The sequence below is a fragment of the Apus apus genome, chromosome 4 (genome assembly GCF_020740795.1).
Source record: "Apus apus isolate bApuApu2 chromosome 4, bApuApu2.pri.cur, whole genome shotgun sequence".
NCBI classification, from domain to species: domain Eukaryota; kingdom Metazoa; phylum Chordata; class Aves; order Apodiformes; family Apodidae; genus Apus; species Apus apus.
Genome location: NC_067285.1, coordinates 91,390,370 through 91,410,445, shown reverse-complemented (window position 1 = coordinate 91,410,445; position 20,076 = coordinate 91,390,370). Strand labels below are relative to the sequence as shown.

The window sequence follows — 20,076 nt, the reverse complement described above, 5'->3', positions numbered from 1 at the left end:
TGAATACCAAATACATTTTCTAAGAATTTCAAAGTAAATTAAATTAGAAATTAAAATTAACACTTTAGGAATTAAAATAAGAACTTCAAATTGTAGAGTCAGACTTTTTTACCTCCTTCTGACCATGGCATAAGTAGCATAATTCAAATTTCCCATACAGTTAATTCTAATAGAAATCCTGTATATTTAAATATGTATTTTTTACTCTACATGTAATGGTCATAACTGATTACATCATGCCTTTTTCATTAGCAGAAGCCTTAATTCTTATCAATGTTGTTCTATACAGGTATAAACAAATTAGTCTGTAAAAACTAGTTTAATTTAACCCAAATGCAGGTTATTAAAGTCTACATCAATCATGGGTTTCTTGCACAGTGTTATTACTAAAGAAACCTAAAAGTACATGTCCACACTTGGGCATCTCTTATAATTACATTGTTATTCTGCTAAACTATGAACTTCTGGATTCACAGTGCTTGGTCTGGAGACAATTACAACCACCTGTTATACACTTTGCTCCAAAATCCTGATAAGTAGTCCCAGCTGTAATCCCATTCAAGTGCGCTCTGGTGTGTTTTACACCTGCCTAGGTTAAAACAAATCAACAGTTGAGTAGCTGTAGGGAACCATTCTGGGCATACAGCATGTTTGGATATTTTTTTTCCCTCTCTACAGATTGTGTGGCTTTCTTCTATCACAATGGTTTTGGAGTAAAGGTTTTGAGGATCCAACTTTTAGATATAGTGGGCATCCAGTCTCCATTGAGACTTGCGGGGTTCAGCAACTTTGAGAACTGATGTTCAGGGGTTCCTTTTAAAACAAATAGTAAAACTCCTGTTTGCTTATATTGTGTAACATTGAGTGAAAAAACAGCAGCTTAGAAAGCAAACTCTTACTAAAGCGTAAAAGTTGCAGATACAATAATGAAGGTTTAACAAGTCTCCTGTTAAAATAATGCAACAGGTTATTTGAGGATAGTCTGGCTGCTGACTGAGACTTTTGAGACTTTTCTAGATTCTGCTGAATTATCCCAGCTGGTGATTTGCTCTTATAAATATTTAGGAGCATCTGCTTTGCTTTTTAGGATAGATGAAATCTGGCATCTCCCCTTACTCCTCACAGTTTCAAGTGCTAATTGGTCCAGTCTTTTTGGAAGCTGGACACTGAGCAAATAAAATTCCATTCCTGCAACTACACAGGAACACTGTTAGACTGGTCTTGGTGACTGCCAGAAAGGGTGCACCTATGATGTGCTCTGTTTACATTCATAACATGGGAACTAGTGTGCCTCCAGATGATCCACTTGCACCCACCTTACACAGCATGGAGCTGCCCGGGAACAAAATCTTAAGACACGTGGCACTTTTTTTGACTTTGGATACAACCCACCTACATCATTCATACCTAGAATCCTCCAGCCACAATGTAAAGAGGACTGGCTGACTATTACCTGTCAGTGTACTGTAGCAAAAAGATAAAAGATAACCAATGAAGAATGGAGGTTGAAAGTCTGAACCATAGTTTCTCAGATTTGCATCTGCCAAGCCTTGGAGGAAAGAGCAGCCATTACACATCCTCCTTTCTCCCTCCCAACTTCCTGAAGCCTTGTCCTGGGGGTTTCTTTGTCACTACTGTAGCATGTGTCCAGAAGCCTGAAGGTCCAGAGTCAACACAAGTGTGGGATATGGCACAAATGTAATGTTGAGGATAAGAGGAAAATCCTTCTTGGGAAAGAACACGTGTAGGAGCATCCATATGGGAGTAGCAGGGAGAGCTCAGAAAAGTTTTTAAATTGTGCCTCTAACTGGGAAGCATGAGCTAGGATGGCTGAGCCCTGACATAAAGGCTTCACAGAACAGACAACTGTTCTCCACAGAAGCCTCAATTTTCTACGCCCTTATGCCAACAGAATTGACCTTTAAACAGTGCCTAAGTAGACCAAAGGATGAGATTACACCCTTCTGCTCAGCACTTTAAACCCCTATCTGGAATACTGCATCCAGTCTTGGGCTTCCCTACAGAAGACATATTAACAGACTGAAGTGAATTCAGCACAGGGTCACCAGGGGCTGGTGCACTTTGCCCTGTAAGGAGAGGCTGAGGGAACTGGGCTTGTTTAGCCCAGAGAAGAGATGGTTTTTGGTGGATCTAACAGCAGACCCCCAGTTACCAAGGACAGAGACAGGCTCTTCACACTGCTGTACAGCAGAGGGGACAATACAATAAACTAAAATAGTGGATGGAAAAAACTCCCTACTACAAGGACTGTCAAATACAGAGCACGTTGCCCGAAGAAGCTGTGGAATTGCTATCCTTGTTTTCAAGAGCCAGCTAGAATAAAAACCCTGAATGACCTGATCTGAATTCACTGTTGACTCTGCTTTGAGCAGGAGGTCAGCCTAATGACGTCCTGAAGTCCCTCCCACCCTAAACAGTTCTGATAACACCAGCAAATAGGCACACATCCCTTTCTCTTCTTGCACCTCCCTTCCCCAGACAAGCCTATTGCCTGTTCAGTAATAAGAAACTTGAGTCAAAATCTCATGATTTCTGAGACTCAAGAGAGCACCGGCTGCACCACACTTGGGAACCACCAAAGGGAAACTATATCAGGCCCATAAAGCACATGGAATTGGCTATGCAAATATGCTTTATTTGTCTGGTGTCATTTTGGACTTTGGTGCAGCTTACCACTACATAGATCTAGGCTGTTTGGCAACTCCAGCTTTGATGCTTAGCCCAAGAGTATTGTGGTTTGTGAGACACATGACAAGCGCTCATCATTTCCTCTTGTCCTTGTGGGGGACAATTTTGCTTTCTGCTGCAGCCACTGATGTAGCCCACCCAATAAGAGAGCCTGGTCTGGGGTAAGATTCTGTGATTTTGGCTCCCATTGCTCCCTGTGTGTTTTTGAGGAAGCATTATGTGTGCACAGGCCCAGGGGCACAATGTAAGAACATGATGGCACAGGTTCTGCAGTGCCACATTACAGACATGGGTGGTGAACCCTGCTTACTCTGAGCAGAGTAATTCTGGAAAATGGGGTCATCCAAGCTCCCTGAGAGCACATACACGTACAGCATCTGCCTGGCTTTCGGTTCTTCCCCTGCCATGCCAGATGAGCTAGTGTAACAATGCACACCAAGGCCAAGAAAGTGTGGACACAGGATTTTATGTTCAGGGTGAAGCAGGATTCTATGAGTGCAAACCACACACTTGCAAGAACATGCTGCATATACTTCTCACAAAGTGCTGCTTAAAACAAGGTTGTTCTTTTGTGGATGTATGCATGTGGAAGTGGTTTTATTACACATTAGCCCTACTCTTATCCTAGGCTACTGGAGGCCATACTTGCCTGATAACCTTTCTAAAATACTGGTAAGAAACCTCTTGAAGAAGGGCCTGATCTTAGAGAGGATGCTCTTTACACATACTGCCTTGAGCAGCTGATGTACTCAGTAACTTGAAAGGACATTCATTTAGGCCCTAAGAAAGAAAATAGGATAAAAACAAATGTATGCATATCAACAAGGGGAAGTACCTCAAATGAAGCCGATGTCAAATGTGATCTTAAAATACAGTTTAACCAAATTTAGAGTTGAAATTAAGTTCATATAATTCCTCACAGTTCACAACTGTTAGTGTTATTTCAGAAAAAAACATAATTAGGAAAAAAAAATAGCACTTTGTAGTTTTTTCTTCAATTGACAGTAAACTATGATTCACACAGAAGCAAAGAATAATTTTTATTTTACAGGTCATAGTTACAGCAATGTAATATCACTTTCTTGGCTGCTTAACCATAGCAATGACATAGCAAGAAACAGAATTTGGAACTCAAAATCGCTGCAGTCTCAACTTCAGAATTTCTTAAAGCCTACTTTTAAAAATTCTGACATTGTTATCTTGCCATAAGAGTATGTGGAACTTGACATGTGACTACTTTGAACTCAAAGTTTGCAGGGTAGTATCTTTGGCCTTGTGCAGACTAAAAAAGGGTTACAAATAAACATTTCAAAGAAACACTGTCGATGCTGTCAAAATGCAGCCTTGGGAAAAAAGCATTTGTGTTAACTATTCAAAAGCTCATCAGAAAGTCAGATACACAGTTTCTAACTGTACATGCAACTGAATAAGCAGAATCAAAAGCATCAGTAACTGCAAATCTGCAAGAGTGAAGTAATGTCTGAATAACCACCCTTCCAAATATCCTCATGGTATCCTTACCAGATTAATCAGTCTTCTCATTGCATGTTCATGTGAGCAAATACATTCACAAGGGTCAAATCCACCTTCAGCCATGGTTCTCTGGATAAAATTGGACTTGTCTGTGAACACCTAAGAAGAACAAGAATAAAAGGACAATGAACTCTTTTTCAACTGACCTTATTTTCAGAGACTCACACATCAAGTTTCAGTTCATTTAATGCCAGGGTGAAAAAGCAAAGCAAAGCAAGATAATCCTATTATTCCTTTGGCAGCATGAATGAAGGAGTCTGGCATGTGGAGTTACATTTTCACGTTGCTGAAAGCAGGGTCTTACACAGGCTTCCTTAGACAGACAAATAATTTTTTTTGCAAGAATTTGTGTGTCTCCCCTGGGTTCTCCCACATACCACTATGATACACATCCTAGCAAACAGGAACCATAAAGATTAAATTCGGGATGCTTATCTGCACAGTGGGACTCTTCAGTGTATGAATACAATTTGAAAACTCAGGGGAACTTGTTCTCCTAAATCCCCTAACAAACTGCTGGCATTCTCCCTCTGGATCAACATAAAGAAAAATAATTTAAAATCTGGTAACTTCTTTGCTACAGGGAAAAACAATCATCCTTATTGTATAATGAAAGGAAGCAGCAGGGATGCAAAAGTGGATATACTTGGAAACACTTTAAAAATGGAGTTACACACACTAATTTAGGTGAAAGTAGGTCATTCACTTAGCGATACACAAAGTTCAAAGAAGCTGTAGTGGACATGGTGGACAATGAATTCTAGGTTATTCACCTGCTTTAAAACCACTTACATCAGACATGTCAAGTGGATGCAAGCCTTTCTTCACTATTTACAAATAGCTTTCTCAGTGACTTGATTGATGGTCAAAATGGGTACCAGATTGCAAGGCATTTCTATCCATTGTCAAAACAGGGATTGAATTCTCTTGAATGAGGACTCTTATGATGTATTAGATTAGTTCTGTGTAATGGTACTTTAAAAATATTTTTGTTAACTTGGCATCAATAAAGCTGGATTCAGACTGTGTTTGTGTTGCACGCACTGGAGCCCTAATGTGAGGTAACTGGCAAGCTTAATAAATGCAGCAGCATAGAGCGGATACACCCTCTCCATTTCCTAAACTAAGTCATTTATGAAGGTGCCAGCTATTTGATAATGGTGTACTGAATCAACAGATGTCCTCTGCAGTCATCACCTATAAAAACCAACAGCCTTGATCACACAAACATTTCCATGTTTTAACCTCACTAGGAGAAAGAGGAGTAACCCATATGGCTGTAAGGTATCTTCACTGAACAGAATGTATCACCACAATAGTTCTTCCCTCCTGGGGGAAGAAAAAGACAGAAAAAAGAAAATGCATTTCAGAAGTCTTTCCTCTGTCCATGTCGACCAATCTTTGTATTATCCTCTGTCATGGTGAAGTGAGACAGATAGTAAAAGAAGGTAAGAGAAATCCGTATCTTCCTGATGAGTCTGAACATCAGTGTCCTTAATCTGCTAGAGTCTCCACTTTTAAAAAAGAATGCTGAAAACTGAAAAAAAGGAAAAAATATATATATATTGAAGGGACTGAGAAAAAGCTTTTTGCTTAGACACTAAGAAAGAGTAATCTGGCAATGTACTGATAAGAAGACTGAGAGATTACTTGATTATGTAGTGTACAAGTACCTTTGCACAGAAAAATAAACCTGAATATTGGGAAGTTCATGAATAAAGAGGTGATCAAGAACCAAAGACTGGCAGCTGTAATCAACCAAATTCAAAAGAGAAGCAAAGCATACATATTCACCACTAGAGTAACCAACCAGTGAAGAAACTGCCAAAGATGAGGTAGATTTCCCATCTCTCAGTGCATTCAGATGTGCTTCAGCCAAATACAGATTACTGAGTAAAGTACAGAAGTACTCAAGTTTGGATATAATGTTCTCCAACGTACAGAAGATCACAGCAGATGACCTACTTTTTCTTTTTGAGAGTAAATTATAAAGCTACTACACTAACTTATGTGAACTTATCTCACAACCATTAGAACTGCATGACAGCAATGGAAGAAATTTTTAAACCACATGAGCTCCCTGGATGATATGCCATGTCAAACCAAATAGTTCTAAAACTATTTTAGCACAAGGAAGAGGTACAAGCAGTGATTGCTAAATGGTGCAAAATGGTTTCTCTGGACATAATGCTGACATCCAAAAGCACGTCTTTGAACCAGCAAAGTTGCACAACAGTATTTACTTGTAAGTTGAAAGAATTTAGGAATCAGTAACACATAGTAATGTTACAGCAATTAATAGAGGAGTGCTTATATATGACTAAAAGAAATCAAAATATCAGGTAAGAGTCATCACCAATGAAAGCAGCCTAACATTCTTTGTAGAGCACACAACCGAAAAAGATTAGACAATAAATGGGGAAAATTAATCTGCCATATAACACAAATTTAAGTGGATGTGAGCTAGAAGGAATTTAACCAAATCATCTAAAGTGTACATGACAAATTACCTTAATGAGCTAAAATAAAGCAGAAGACGTCACCAAGTAAAATGTAATCAAAGCTTTCAACAAAAGACCCCTTACAAGGTTTTTCACGTTCACATGTTACTGAAAGGAATCATCCTTTACCTTTCCTTCCTCCAAGCCTATAAGAAGCTGTTTCATTGACAAAGGACTGAAGATGGACCATCTATTTTGGGAACAGCACTAGATTTTCTCCTGACAAAGATGCTAAACTCAGATTATTACTTAAAAAACAACAACACAAAAACCAAAAACCAAACCAAAGAATCAAAAAAAAACCAAACAGGTAACTAATTCCCCTTTATGGAATTCTTTTTTTGCTGGAACTGGAGGAAACAGATTATATGAAGTAAGAGAACCATGTCAACCAGATATATGTGGCTGACACATAAAGAAGAGAGAGCCCTCTATACTATATGATGATTCTCACTTTTAAAATGACACTCTCATGTCAGCATTCCTCATTAAAACATTACTGGCTTAACAATTGTATTATCTGTAACATGCTTCAAATGCATAAAGTACTAAATATTGACTAAGATTTGTAACCATATCCTTAAGTTTATTAATGTTTTGTGACCCTGTGTAAGATTTGGTAATAAGAGACTGGTATTTTATATATCATGGAGCAGGATTCCTTGGCTCCACTGTGTGTTCTTAGGCAGCCTGTTTATATCAAAATCCTGTTCCAGAATCCCAACACGCCTCCTGCCTGCCTCCCAGTACTTGCAATTGTCTGATCTCACGTCACCAGCTAACTTGCTCTGCCCAGCTCTGCCCTCCTGGCTCTGAGTCACAGCAGCTCTCCACCTTTTGCAAATAGTTTTCTACACACAATCTGTTACAGAAAAAGGGAGGATGTGCTCTGTTCTATTCCTCATGATGTGGAGAGAGAGAGGAAAAAAAAGCATACAGTCTTATTTTACTAACTTTTCTCTATGTTTTCCTGTTTATTGCTACCATGTTTTTCTTGGCATTTCTAGAGTAACTGGTAAGACCACAGCAATTGGTAAGGCTACGATGTCAAGTACCTGCAAGTACTCTGAGTGAGTTATTTTTACTCTAATTGAAATGATTGTATTTTGGTTTGGACATATTAGTGCTTGCACAGTATTTAATTCACAGGGTTTACAAACAGCTGGAAAACATATGTGGTAAATATGCCAAAGCTGTCACTGCTAACAACTGGGAAGGTATGTATTATGGCCTCTCGACTAAGAAAACAGATAGAAAGCATAATAAAGGAGAGAATTAGTAAACGTGGACAAATACAGTGTGCCATCAGAGTCAATATGACCTTTGCAGTGTAAAGAGGCCCACAGAGGCAATCATAAGCAGTATTACTGAAATTAAAATACTGTGGTCAGAGCCAGAATTCCTGTAACTCAGGAGCAAAGTAGAGGACAGTTTCTGATTACTTAAGACAGAAATAAAAGCCCACCATTACCTTCTGACCGGAGTATCTATATGACATTGTAGGTAATGAACACATATTGAAAAATATTTCTAGTCTCTCATGATTTAAAAAAATAGCATTCTCAGTTATAGTAATAAAAGAAGAAACAATTTACAGTAATTATCTTCCCCAATTCTAGCCCTGCAGCTGTGTATTATATTTTATATATCCTACTATCAAAAAAGCAATCTTTATGGTGACAATCTGATTGTTTTTTTGTACCTGGAGACTCTTCTGTATTTAATTATTATTATAATTACGATACATTATTTCCCAATTCAGCAACACCTCTCCTGGGTAAATAGCATGCAGCTGGTGAGCTCTGGGAGACAGACATTATGCTCTGTCCCTCTCCACCCTAATCACTACAAAACTGACTTCCTTTCTAGCATGAACCTAAACAAGCAGCTTTGTTCAGTTTCCATGTGCTGGATGCCCTCCAATGTGACTCCAATATGATGCTAATTAGCAAGACTGTCAAAGTACACATATTGGTGATCTCTACTCCTTAGTATAAAGAAGTGTGTAAAAATACTTTTAATTCTAGTATTAAAGAAACACTGCTCTATATGACACGTAAATCAGAGTCACTGCAGGTTTTGTCATGAACTAAACCTGGGATGTTCAACATCTAAACTCTAAATCCATTAACACTTATTTTTTCTGGATCCAGGCGCTTTTAAAATGTAGAGTATCACACACAACACATATGAGTGAAAATTTCCTCTGATTAGAACTATTTTTGCTGTGTTGCTGTTTTCTTGGAAATTGAAAGTAAGAAATCCTTAGGAGCAAAATACCTTACAGTACATCAGACGACTAACAGAATCTTTCCATATCACTTAAAAGAGAAACAAAATCCTATTCAGCTCCTTGTTACTGTTTCTTAGCCAACTTCAATAACTCAAAGCACAATTGTCAACAAGCCATAAAGTTAAATTTCTCTTCCAAGTTCAGTTTGAGAGAAGTGTGGCAGAACAAATGAAAATATGTATAAAATTTAAAAGAAAAATGTAGAAAGAAAGCAAATTACTTTTATGCCTCTGTAGGCAATCTGAAAAATGGTAAAGGGCTAAAACAGCAAACACCATACACAAAGCATGAACAATTAACTGCCCGAAAGATAAAACCTTCATTTTTATCTTACTATCCAGAGGCAGAAACCTTCTCTCCTACACTCTTCCACTATCTCCTAAATGATCCAGGATTTGTTCACTTGCCTTTTTACCTGCACTTATGCCATCTTAGTATCCATGTTTTCTTACAATATCTGAACCTTTCTGTAATTATTTTCTTCACAGCACACCTCAAGTTTGGTTCTTCCATATAATCTTATCCATCTCCAAATTACCTCCAAGTATTCTCTTCTAGCACCTGAAACACCCTGTACATGGGCCTTGCATAGCATAACACCCTTGCTATCCTGCACACCAAGTCCTGTCCCAACCCATAGTACCCACTAGCCCAGGGCCTGGAAATTTGCTTCAGTTCAAGCAAGAATAGACTGCTGTGATCACCTCCTCATAAAGCTCCTGATCATTGCTTTTACAGACCTCTTTCTTCTTCTCCTTGGCCACTTTGTCCCCCTGGGTACCATCCAGGGGCTGCTGGCACCTCAGCTGACCCATTACTGGGCATTTCAAAATGCCTTTGGTACAAGTGGCTACTTCAAAATCTTTTTCTAATCCTGCCTCTTCTAGGGACTGGACTCAACCTTGCCTAGTCACACAGCCCAATTCAACATCAATCAGGTATACAGCAAAATAATAGATAAAGTTTTCTTCAGTAGGGCAGTATTGCTGACTAGTGACCAACCAGCCAAAAGGAGCCTGAACACTGAAACGCAGTGAATCCCAGCCAAACTCAGACTTTTCTGTATTTGTTATATAACATATTTTCCTGATCATTTCCATCTTCTGTAATATTTGTACTTCAAGAACATTCACCCTCCCACAGAATCCTGCATGTTTTGTTAGTCTTTTGATGAACTACCTACATCCAACTCAGTAGTCTATAATTTAACTTTCTATTATTTCAGTTATATAGCTAAACTTTGTGAGTAGTAAGATAGGCCAAGGAATATTATCCATTGATTTCTGCATTAAGTTGTTCCTTGAAGGAACAAGGCAGAAAAGGTTAACAGAGCCACTAAAGAAGCAAAGGAAGGGAGTAAGTAAACACAAGATAAAACTACAGAGCACTGTAAGAAAACAAAAGCATTTGTAGTTGAATAGGGAAGAAACATCACAAAAGGAACTAGAGAAATAGGGAGAAAGAGAAAAATCAGCAGTACTTTAAAATAAATAAATGCTGTTCTGCCTGAAGTTAATGGATGCATGATCCTTAGGCAATAGAGGAGGACATCACACTAAATCCAGATTAATCCAGAAGCCAAGGGCCTGTCATAAGTATCCAGTGCAGGTGGTCTGTATTTTTTATGCAAGTTTTAAATTGTGAGGGTTATAGAACTGGGGGGAAAAAAAAAAAAAAAAAAAAAAAGGCGCTTGAAGATTTCTAAGGAAACTTCCTTTACAAAGCAACTTCCTTTGCTCAAACAAGGCTAAAGATAGGTTCTGTAACAAAAATATATCTTGTATACAAACTTACACTAATGAGGACATTCCAGAGATCTGTTCTCCTCTATCATTGTAACTTAGATAGTTCAAGTAAATATTCCCTCTTAGAACTTAAGCTGAAACACTGCAACATCATACTTGGCTGTTTTATAACGGTAATTTTTAATCCCTTTTATTAATAATGCAAGAGAACGTCACTCCCATCATCTCTTCCATGCTTACAGCTCCATCCTGCTTTTACTGAAACAAATACCAGCATTTCAATTGACTTCAGTAGACCAGGATCTAGTAGCTCTGCAAGGTCACCGATCTCTAGAGGACTATTGATGATCTCTTTCTACCAGGCCTCCTCCTGGGCATTTAATTGAGTTTTCAGGACAAAAGAAAACCAGCTGGGTGACTGGGCAGCACAAGCAAACCAGCAGGATATAAATGTGGGTCCTGCCAGGAGAAATGCTGCCACAGTGAAGTGTGGCTCTAATTACAGCTTTCTCCAACTAATTGTCCCAGTTCAGAACACCCATTTGGCTTTTCTAGGGAAAAGAGCTGCAATGATTTTGATGGCCAGTGCAATAGCAAAAGAGGGTTCCTAGATATAGTAATACTTCCAGAGTATAAAGCAATTCTCTTTACACTTTCCTTATAATTCCAAGGGGAGGGGGGAGGAATGTAGCTGATTTTGTACTTGAAAGCATCAGCACGTCTCCCTGGACTTCCAGCTGTAGTCTAATGAGTTGGCAAGTGTATTTTTGCACTGCAGCTTTTCTCAGGATAATTAACAAGATCTAAGATGAACTTTTCAATGCAGATTAAGCTAAGCCTGTTCCTTTCTTCATGGAAAAGTCAGTGCTTAGCCATGCATACAGGTGTATACAACTGGTGCTGTTCTTGTTGGTTTCAAGAGACATCAAGACCAGTAGGAGCTCCACAAGGGAACTCACCCAGCCACGTCCTGCTCAAGGAATAATAGTGGGTAACTATGCTACTGTCTCACAAATCATTTGGTATGTAAGTAAATGATTAATTAATTTTCTAGTGTCACTAAATGATTAATTAATTTTCTAGTGTCATCCATCTGGTGCTTCTTACAAACGCTGATTTAAAACAACTCCTTAAAAACAGACAAGGACAAGGCTAACCACGGTTACAGAGGTGCATCAGTTCTTCACAGAATACTGTATCTGGGAACTACAGAAGAGGACACAGATGCTTCCTTCAGTTTAATTTAGGCTTGTCTGTGTCAAGTACAACTCCCAGAGGACAAGAACCCACACATTAAAATCCCCAATGGTTCCAACACTGCTCCCACCCTACTTTTCATGACCAGTCCACAACATAAGAGAGAAAGACTTCAGGCTTTAAAGCTGTAAGGCTGATGTCAGTGACCAAAACTGAATTCCCCAAGGGAGTTAAAAAGACCAACCAAGATTAAAAAAAAGCTATTTACTTATTCCCATGCAGGTGGCTTAACATTTAATCTGGGTAAAACACTTGAAAATGAGCTAATTATGCATATCCAGTCATAAACCAAATAAGCAGTTCAGCTATTTTAGATTCATTGACTGGTATTTGATACAGAGTGTAATTGCCAGACTCCAGCTGTCAGCATTTGGTCATTCTTTTGTTAAAATGTTATTTTTCTGAAAGAAATAACTTGGAATATAAAAGCTAATTAAGCGAAGATGTCAATGACACAGAACATCATCCAGTAATAATACCCTCTTTCTGTTAAGTAAATGCTTCAGCTCTACTTCAACATTTATTTCTAGTCTAGGAGACTGTAGCAATGGTCTATGACAACAAAATTATTCATATTGCACTGAATGACTAATGGCTATTTAATAATTTTGTTTGACATATGTTAATACAAAAGGGTAGGCAATCCTAGGTACAATAACTGCCACATTGCATTTCAACCAGTTTAGACGGCAAACTGGGAGCCCTCTCCTGTGGTCTTCAGTAAGGCGGGAACTCTCATTGACTTTAACAGGATTTTATGCTTGAGTGGTAGGAAGAAGAGCCAGCTCCTAGGCAAATTTGCTTACTGTCCTGCTTTTGGTTAGTGTCTCTGGCACTACAGAATGTCCCACTGCTTGTGTTGACATTCCTCTTCCCACCCCACAGCAATGATTGCCAATCTTCTAAATTGAGCACCCCTGCAGCTGCACAAGTGATGCACTACCGCTAGAAGCAAGACATCCTGAATCTAAAACCCCTGCTGAGAGCACTTCTGCACCAGCACGGAGAGGACACCTGTGCTGTGCCATGCCAACCAGGGCTGCAGGCTTGTGCAATGCTTTGGCAAGCCTGATGCTGAACAAGTGGCTACACATGAAAGAGAAGATGGGAAACAAGCTGTACCCACAGACAGAAAATGGTGGAGGTGAGCATCTTGCACCAGCCTCCCCATGGGAGTAGAACAGGGAAACTGACTTTGCTGTTGGTTACCCCACCCATGACCTGTTTTTCACTTAACTTTTGTGCTTCATAACACAAAACTAATACTTACTTTAAAAGACTAAGTATGAAAAAAGAATATGCTCCTACAACATACTATGTAACCTATCCATAAAACATCTCGGCTCTTGTTTCAAGATTAGAGAATCAAGATTATGATTAATATGTTAAAACGTACCAAAGAAAATTGAGACCAGATCCAAGTTTAAAGCTCATTCAGTGAGGCTCAGGATTCAAACTCAGGAGCAAATTACTGTGGTGTCACAAAGCCGCTGCATGGCAGCTGAGCTGTGGCAATGGTCCCCGCACATGCTCTTAGCCCAGGGGAACTGTGAGCAAATGTGACTGCTTAGTCTGCAAGAGAAAACAGTTTAGCTGAGACACTTCAGAGCTGCTCTCAGCTAATCATGAGCACACCCAGGCAGTTCCTGCAGCTCAGGTGGTCTGCAACAATTCATTATTTTGAAGTAGTTATTTTGGAAGGTCAACCATCCAGAGATTTTTAGACGTTTAAACTCTTCAGAAAAATAAACATTAAAATATTCTCTTATTCACTCATTTACAAAAATGTGGTTTCAAAATAAATAAAAATGAAAATTTTTCCACCATACTGAGTCAGCAAGTGCAGCCCTAAACCATAAGCTAGTAAGTTTATTGACACTCCTTTATTAAGAGTACAATTGTTTAGATTACAAAATACCTTAATAAATCCTTAGAACTGTAAAAATACAATATTCCTTAATGTTACTCCAATCACATACAAACACAAAACTATACAGAAATTCTTTGGAATGTTTTCATTATTTTTTTCTCCAGGGATGACATATGTTTCTAATAACTTGCCACTGTGCAAACAGATTTAGCAGGGTAGCAGCATGCTGAGAAAGATAGCAGGATTTTCAATTTTCAGATGAAAGCAGCTCTATTCCCTGACAGCCCTACTCCTAACCCCTTTAGGCCAGATCAAATTTTATCTGAAGCTGGCGGGTGCCTGACTTTGATATCAATGGAAGTTGAATCAGGTTTTCTACTTACCTGCAGTAAATAATTTGCAGCTTATGAATTAGAATATTTTAAATCAGTGCTTATACCAGAGGGAAGCTGTAGCAAGTAACAGGATTTCTGGGCTTGGCTATTTACATATGTTTAGCTAAAAGATGACCCAGTTGTTACCAGAGAATAACATCCATCTAATTCAGCAGACTCACAGACTAGTTTATCAAAAGGAAAGTGCTATGCAAATTATACAAGCTTCCCCTGCACCCACTAGCAACAGATTTTTAAATCTATTACGTTAATTTGCAGAAGGAAAATCTATGGTACTATTTCACAAGAGTTAGTTTGCAATATGCTTCTCACCTTAGGCTCCACAGTTTTCACACAGGAAAGAAGGTCTTTTAATTTTTAGACACTTTTGTTCTACATACTGACTTGAAACTGAAGCATCTGATAACATCCGTGGCTCAAGAAGTGTCTACGTGTGAGAACATTTCTGTATTTCATGGAGCTCTCCAATAAAAGCTTTATCTAGTGTTTTCAAATAGGGGTGCTTAATGACAGGTGCCATCTAATCAGTCTCACCCAGATATGAAAGTGATGAGCCCCTAATGACATTGTATTCACTTGCATGGGAATTCTTGTTAAACTAAGGCTGCTCACACCGAGAAGCTTTGTTTCACACTTGATTTAGTCCAACTATTTTAATAGCTAACCCCCAGCTTTTCTTGACATCTTCATATAATTTCATTCAGACAGTTGTTTTTTCCCCCTAAATTTTTTAATATATGAAAACTGACACAAACTAAGTTATCTAAAATTACTGTCTTGCTAAAAATAAAGCTTTTATGATTAACTAACAGGAAATATATGAACATACACATGTGAATGTATGAAAAAAAAGACCAAAGCTCTAATACTAGTGATCTGTATTCAACAAAGATTCGACAAATAAAGCATTGCAACTACTTATAGCACATAAATGGCTGGTGCTACGTTTTTGTACAGCTTGTCTGTTCTTTCTGATAAGTCTTTTCTTTCCTAGGAGAGATTCATGCCTTGGATCTCACATGTGTCTCACAGTTTTATAAAGTAAGAATAAAATTATATTTAGCTTCAAAAAGCCCTGGGTTTTAATGCATGCAAAGTTGTAGAAGAATCAGAAATAATCTTAATGAGAAAAACTTTTATCAAGTGTAATTTCATCTGTTCCCACCCAAATGGGACTAATTTGTTCCATTATCTGTAAAAATACCAGCTAGACACTTTGACTAAAGCCTCTGAAGCATATTTGTTCAATTAATAACCATGCATATCTACAACCACTCAGTCAATCCATAGGCTGCTCCCTGAGCATCTTCAAATCTTTCATGAAAGCCGTATCAATCATCACCTTTTTCTTGCCCCAGCCAATACCATGGAATGGGTGGTGGGATGGAAAGAGAAGGATAAAAGAGGAGTATAAGACTATACTTCTCCATTGTATTACTACTGAAGTCCAGCAGAAATAAGACTAATACAGCTAACATAGACAGAATCTTCTTGTATCCCTGGCCATATTTCTTCATAATGAGAAGCTAAGGACTCTTACTGCAAATGAGGCTCCTCGGCAACTGGGGAAGCTAGCTGTTGGTGCATCAACGTGTGCAAGATGAAGGAGCTCCTCAGAGAAAACAATCCTTTTTTTTTTTAACAAGGACTGCAAGATTCATCTCTGTGGTATAACCTTACAAAGTTTTCTTACCTTCCACTGTACTTACAGAGGACTCAGCATCTTGCAAAATTAGGTGCCACATTAACAACTAGATAGATCTTAACATATTAATAAATGGAATCCATAACCTAGGAAGTTAAAATGGAAAGCATGCTTAACATCAAGTATAATAGCATATATGTAATAGCCCTGCAAAGCAGGTTCATGGGCTCTCTGATGTACTTTCCAAGGAGCATGTGGGCAGATGACATCAATTTCTATGTACAAATGCATCTGCCAAAACATTTTTGTATTAGTTGCAATGAGTAATTAATAAATGTTCAAAACATACAGAGTAAGAATCTGATAATTGGTATTGTCAGGTTACTGCACACCTTCCCTATTCATATGCACTTATAAGAAGAGAAAGAGGATCTTGCTACTTTTAATGTACTAGCCCTGCAAAGTCTCATGATGTTGTTAGGCCAAATTTTGCTATGACAAGCTTCAGCAGAGACAAAATTTGGTCTTTAAGAATGGATGTCAGGTACCTAAAATATCTAGGAGGGAAAATTCTGAAACACGAACACAGACTTGGTTTTATTCCATATCTGTTATGCAAATCACATTAACACATCAGTAATTCTGACGTCTAAATACATGAAAGCAGAAAGTGATAAATTAATAACAAAAGAAGAAGTCAGTTAGAAGCTAACTTTCTCTAAAACCAAATACCGACCTTTCAAAAGCAGGTACCAAAATGCATTTACAAACTGTTTTTATGTAGACTACTTCTTTATTTCCTTTAAAAAAGAGAGAAGAACCAGGACTGGAGAATATTGTCCATGTAACTGGGCCATGCACGTTGGACTTAACAGACTCCACTGTGTCTTAGGTAAGGTGCTGCAAAACCATTACAATGTGCACAGTATAAGAAATTTCAACAGAACTTGTTCACTGTATTTACCTCTATAGTTGGCAAAATAATATCCAGCTAGGCTAAAATAAAATCCACCCAGAGCTACAGAATGGCTGCTGCCACCATCACAGTTCTAAAGCAGACCCTCCTGGCTTATGGTCCTGAGTGGGTCAGTGATGTCCCTGCCTGCCAGGGAAGCACATGCAACAATATTTTGTGGAATGACAAATAACACATACAGTGCAGCTTTGCCTTTGTTTAGCACCTTATACAAAACCATAGAACGGCTTGGGTTGGAGAGGGCTTTACAGATCACCTAGTTCCAACCCCCCTGCACAAGCAGGGATACCTCCCACTAGATCAGGTTGCTCAAAGTCCCATCCAACCTGGCCTTGAACACTTCCAGGGATGGGGCATCCACAGCTTCCCTCGGCAACCTGGTCTAACGTTGCACCACCCTCACAGCGAATAATTTTTTCCCAATGTCTAACCCAAATCCACTCTCTTCCAGTTTAAAGCCATTACTCCTTGTCCTATCCCTACATGCCCTTTTTATAAAAAGTCCCCCCAACAGCTTTCCTGTAGGCCCCCTTCAGGTACTGGAAGGCCACTGTAAGGTCTGCCAGAGCATTCTCTTCTCCAGGCTGAACAACAAAATTATCATAAGTCACTTAAAATATGGAACTCTGTAACACTCTGGAGTTAGACAAAAATTTTAAAACTTGTATTTTACAAAGTAGGGCAAAAGGAATCAAAGCGTTGGACTCACTAATGTACGGTTCAAACTACAATCACTTTTGTTTTGCCAACTGCTTCTAACACTCCAAGCCACGATGTCAGAGACAGAATCACTTTTTAAAATCACTAATTAACAAGAACAGCTTTATTTCTTTCATCTTGACAGGTCACAATTATGTAGAATTATGAAGAATTTATTCTCTCTCGCTTTATATGGGAAGAAACCAAAAGTAAGATTGATTTCTTCTTTTTTCTTATTTTGTTTGGGTTTTTTTGAGCTGACGTCTGCTTTTGAAAAGTAACAGTAATTCATAAAGGTGGATAGCACTGTAATAGCTGAGTATGTAAAGACTTCTAAGACTTAACCCACTAATGCTCACTACAGGTATGTACCTTCCCCAGTAGGCACACTAATAATATTAACATAATAAGCTATTAAGACCAAAAAGGTTAGATGGCCTCACCTCTAAAAACTGGAGGTGGTTTTTAGGACTTACGTATATAGAGAAAGACAGACATAAAGTCCATATACAACATAAACAGTCCCTACAACAACAAATCTATGATCTAAAAGACAACCCTAAAAACTGACTAGGCAAACAGGTGTTTGCCAGGGAACAAAAGTTTTTATGTAGGTGATGTGCCACATTCACCTAGCAGCAGGGGGTGAGCCGAGGCCTCAGAACTGCCAGGAAGGCAGTGGATGAGCTGCAGGGCAGGACATCTGGGAAGCAGGCACGCTGACAGCTGCAGAGGAATGACCATGAACGATACTTCGTGGTCTCCAAGGCCAATATACCCCGCCCCACTGTAAGCTGCAACGAATAAAATCCTGGAGCACCCACATGAAGAGTTTCTAGCAGGAACCCCATCCTCACTAAATTAATGGCAGGATGACGCTGTCCTTTTCCTGAGAGTCTCTTTCACAAGAAACTGCCGTGTGTTTCCCCCACTTCAGTTCCAGACGTTTTCCAAAAAGCTGGGAGCAGCCCGGGTGCACGCACCCTGGTGTCAGCATGCCGCTTCCAGCTTCTATAAAGGAAGAAAACTAAATCCCTTTGGCTCTAAGTATCGGATTGAGATCCTTTAATTAAAAAAAAAAAAATCGACGGAAGAGTGCCACTAGGCGCTAAAAACCGCAACTACCAGGAAAACCCAAATCAGACCAGCTGTAAAGACGAGTGGACGTTTCACGGCTTCCAACAAGAGCAGCTCTGCCTGCAGGCGAGCGGAACGGCTCCGGCGCTCCCGCTGTTTACCTTCCCGGGCACCGCCGAGGCGCCCGCCCGGCAGCGGGGACCTCTCCGCGCTTCCACAGGCTGGAAGTTACCCCTGCAGCCCCCACCGGCCGCCCCCCGAGCCGCTCCGCGACCAGCGGACAGACGGACAGACGGAGGTGTCCGCGGCGACCCGCCCGGCTCTGCCTGCCCGCTGCCGGCCCGCGCCCTGCCCTGCCCTGCCCTGCCCTTCCCGCCGCGCCGCCCGCAGCCCCCGCTCACCGTGCTGTGTCCGCCGCGGCGGGGCGCGGAGGGGCTGCGGCGGGCTGCGCGGCGGGGCCGGTGCGGGGCAGAGCCGGGCAGGGCAGGGCAGGGCAGGGCAGGGCGGCCGGGCTGGCAGGGCGGCCCCGCGGCTCGGGCCCGCTGGTTCGGGCCGGCTCACACGTCAGCCCGCGCCAGGAGACCCGGATCTGCCGGCGCCCGGCGGCAGCGGGGCCGGGGCGGCGCCGCGCGGCTCCCGCCCCCGAGCACGCCCCTCCGCGCCGCGGCCCGGCCCGCCGGCAGCCTGGCCGCGGGGCTGCCAGCCCGGCGCCCCGGAGCCTGGCCGCGGGGCTGCCGGCCCGGCCCGCCGGCAGCCTGGCCGCGGGGCTGCCGCCCGGCCCCGGAGCCTGGCAGCGGGGCTGCCGCCCGGCCCGCCGGCAGCCTGGCCGCGGGGCTGCCGGCCCGGCCCCGGATCCCGGGCGCTGGTGGAGCCGTCGCCGGGCTCCTGGCCGGGCAGCCGCGGCCCGACCTTCCCTGCCCGGCTGAGGCAGACTAGGGGAAGAGAGAGGGGTGGGCGGCCGCGGTAGCCCGGAGGTGTAATTTTCAAGCAACACTTGGGCCTTAAAATAAAACCTCAGCAAGTTAGGGCTGAAAAGGCGCAAGGGAAGCAGGTGCTGCGGGGCGCGGTGTGCGGGTGGGTCTGCCGCAGCCCCGCCAGAAATAGCCGCTCTGGCCGCCAGCCGCCTCCTCCCCAGTGTGCGGGAATTCACTGTGTAGTTTCTCATCTAGAAACCTAAGGCTAATTTAGGAGCTCATGACTCAGGAGGCTTCCCTGCAATTAAAACATCCCTCAAAATATACATTTAGATGCTGTGGAATGAAGTTAGGGAAAATTTCAGAGCATGGCTTCTCACATCAGGCGGTTGGGTTAACTTCTGCCTAGCCAAGGAGCTGGGGAGTCATGCAAAAAGATGGACCACATCCTGCCCTGATGAC

The 20,076-nt window shown here is 41.1% G+C and overlaps 1 protein-coding gene across 1 annotated transcript in view; it reads right to left on the bottom strand.

Annotated features, from left to right (window-relative positions):
- The window catches only part of SMIM14 (small integral membrane protein 14), a 45,138-nt gene extending 25,827 nt beyond the window's left edge, over positions 1 to 19,311 (bottom strand). Inside the window, exons 1-2 of the mRNA XM_051618755.1 lie at positions 19,102 to 19,311; positions 4,231 to 4,341 (exon numbers count right to left, since the gene is read on the bottom strand). Of these exons, the coding sequence (XP_051474715.1) occupies positions 4,231 to 4,305 (75 nt within the window). The 5' untranslated portion in view covers positions 4,306 to 4,341; positions 19,102 to 19,311. The remainder of the gene's footprint in view (positions 1 to 4,230; positions 4,342 to 19,101) is intronic.
- Positions 19,312 to 20,076: the final 765 nt, after the last annotated feature.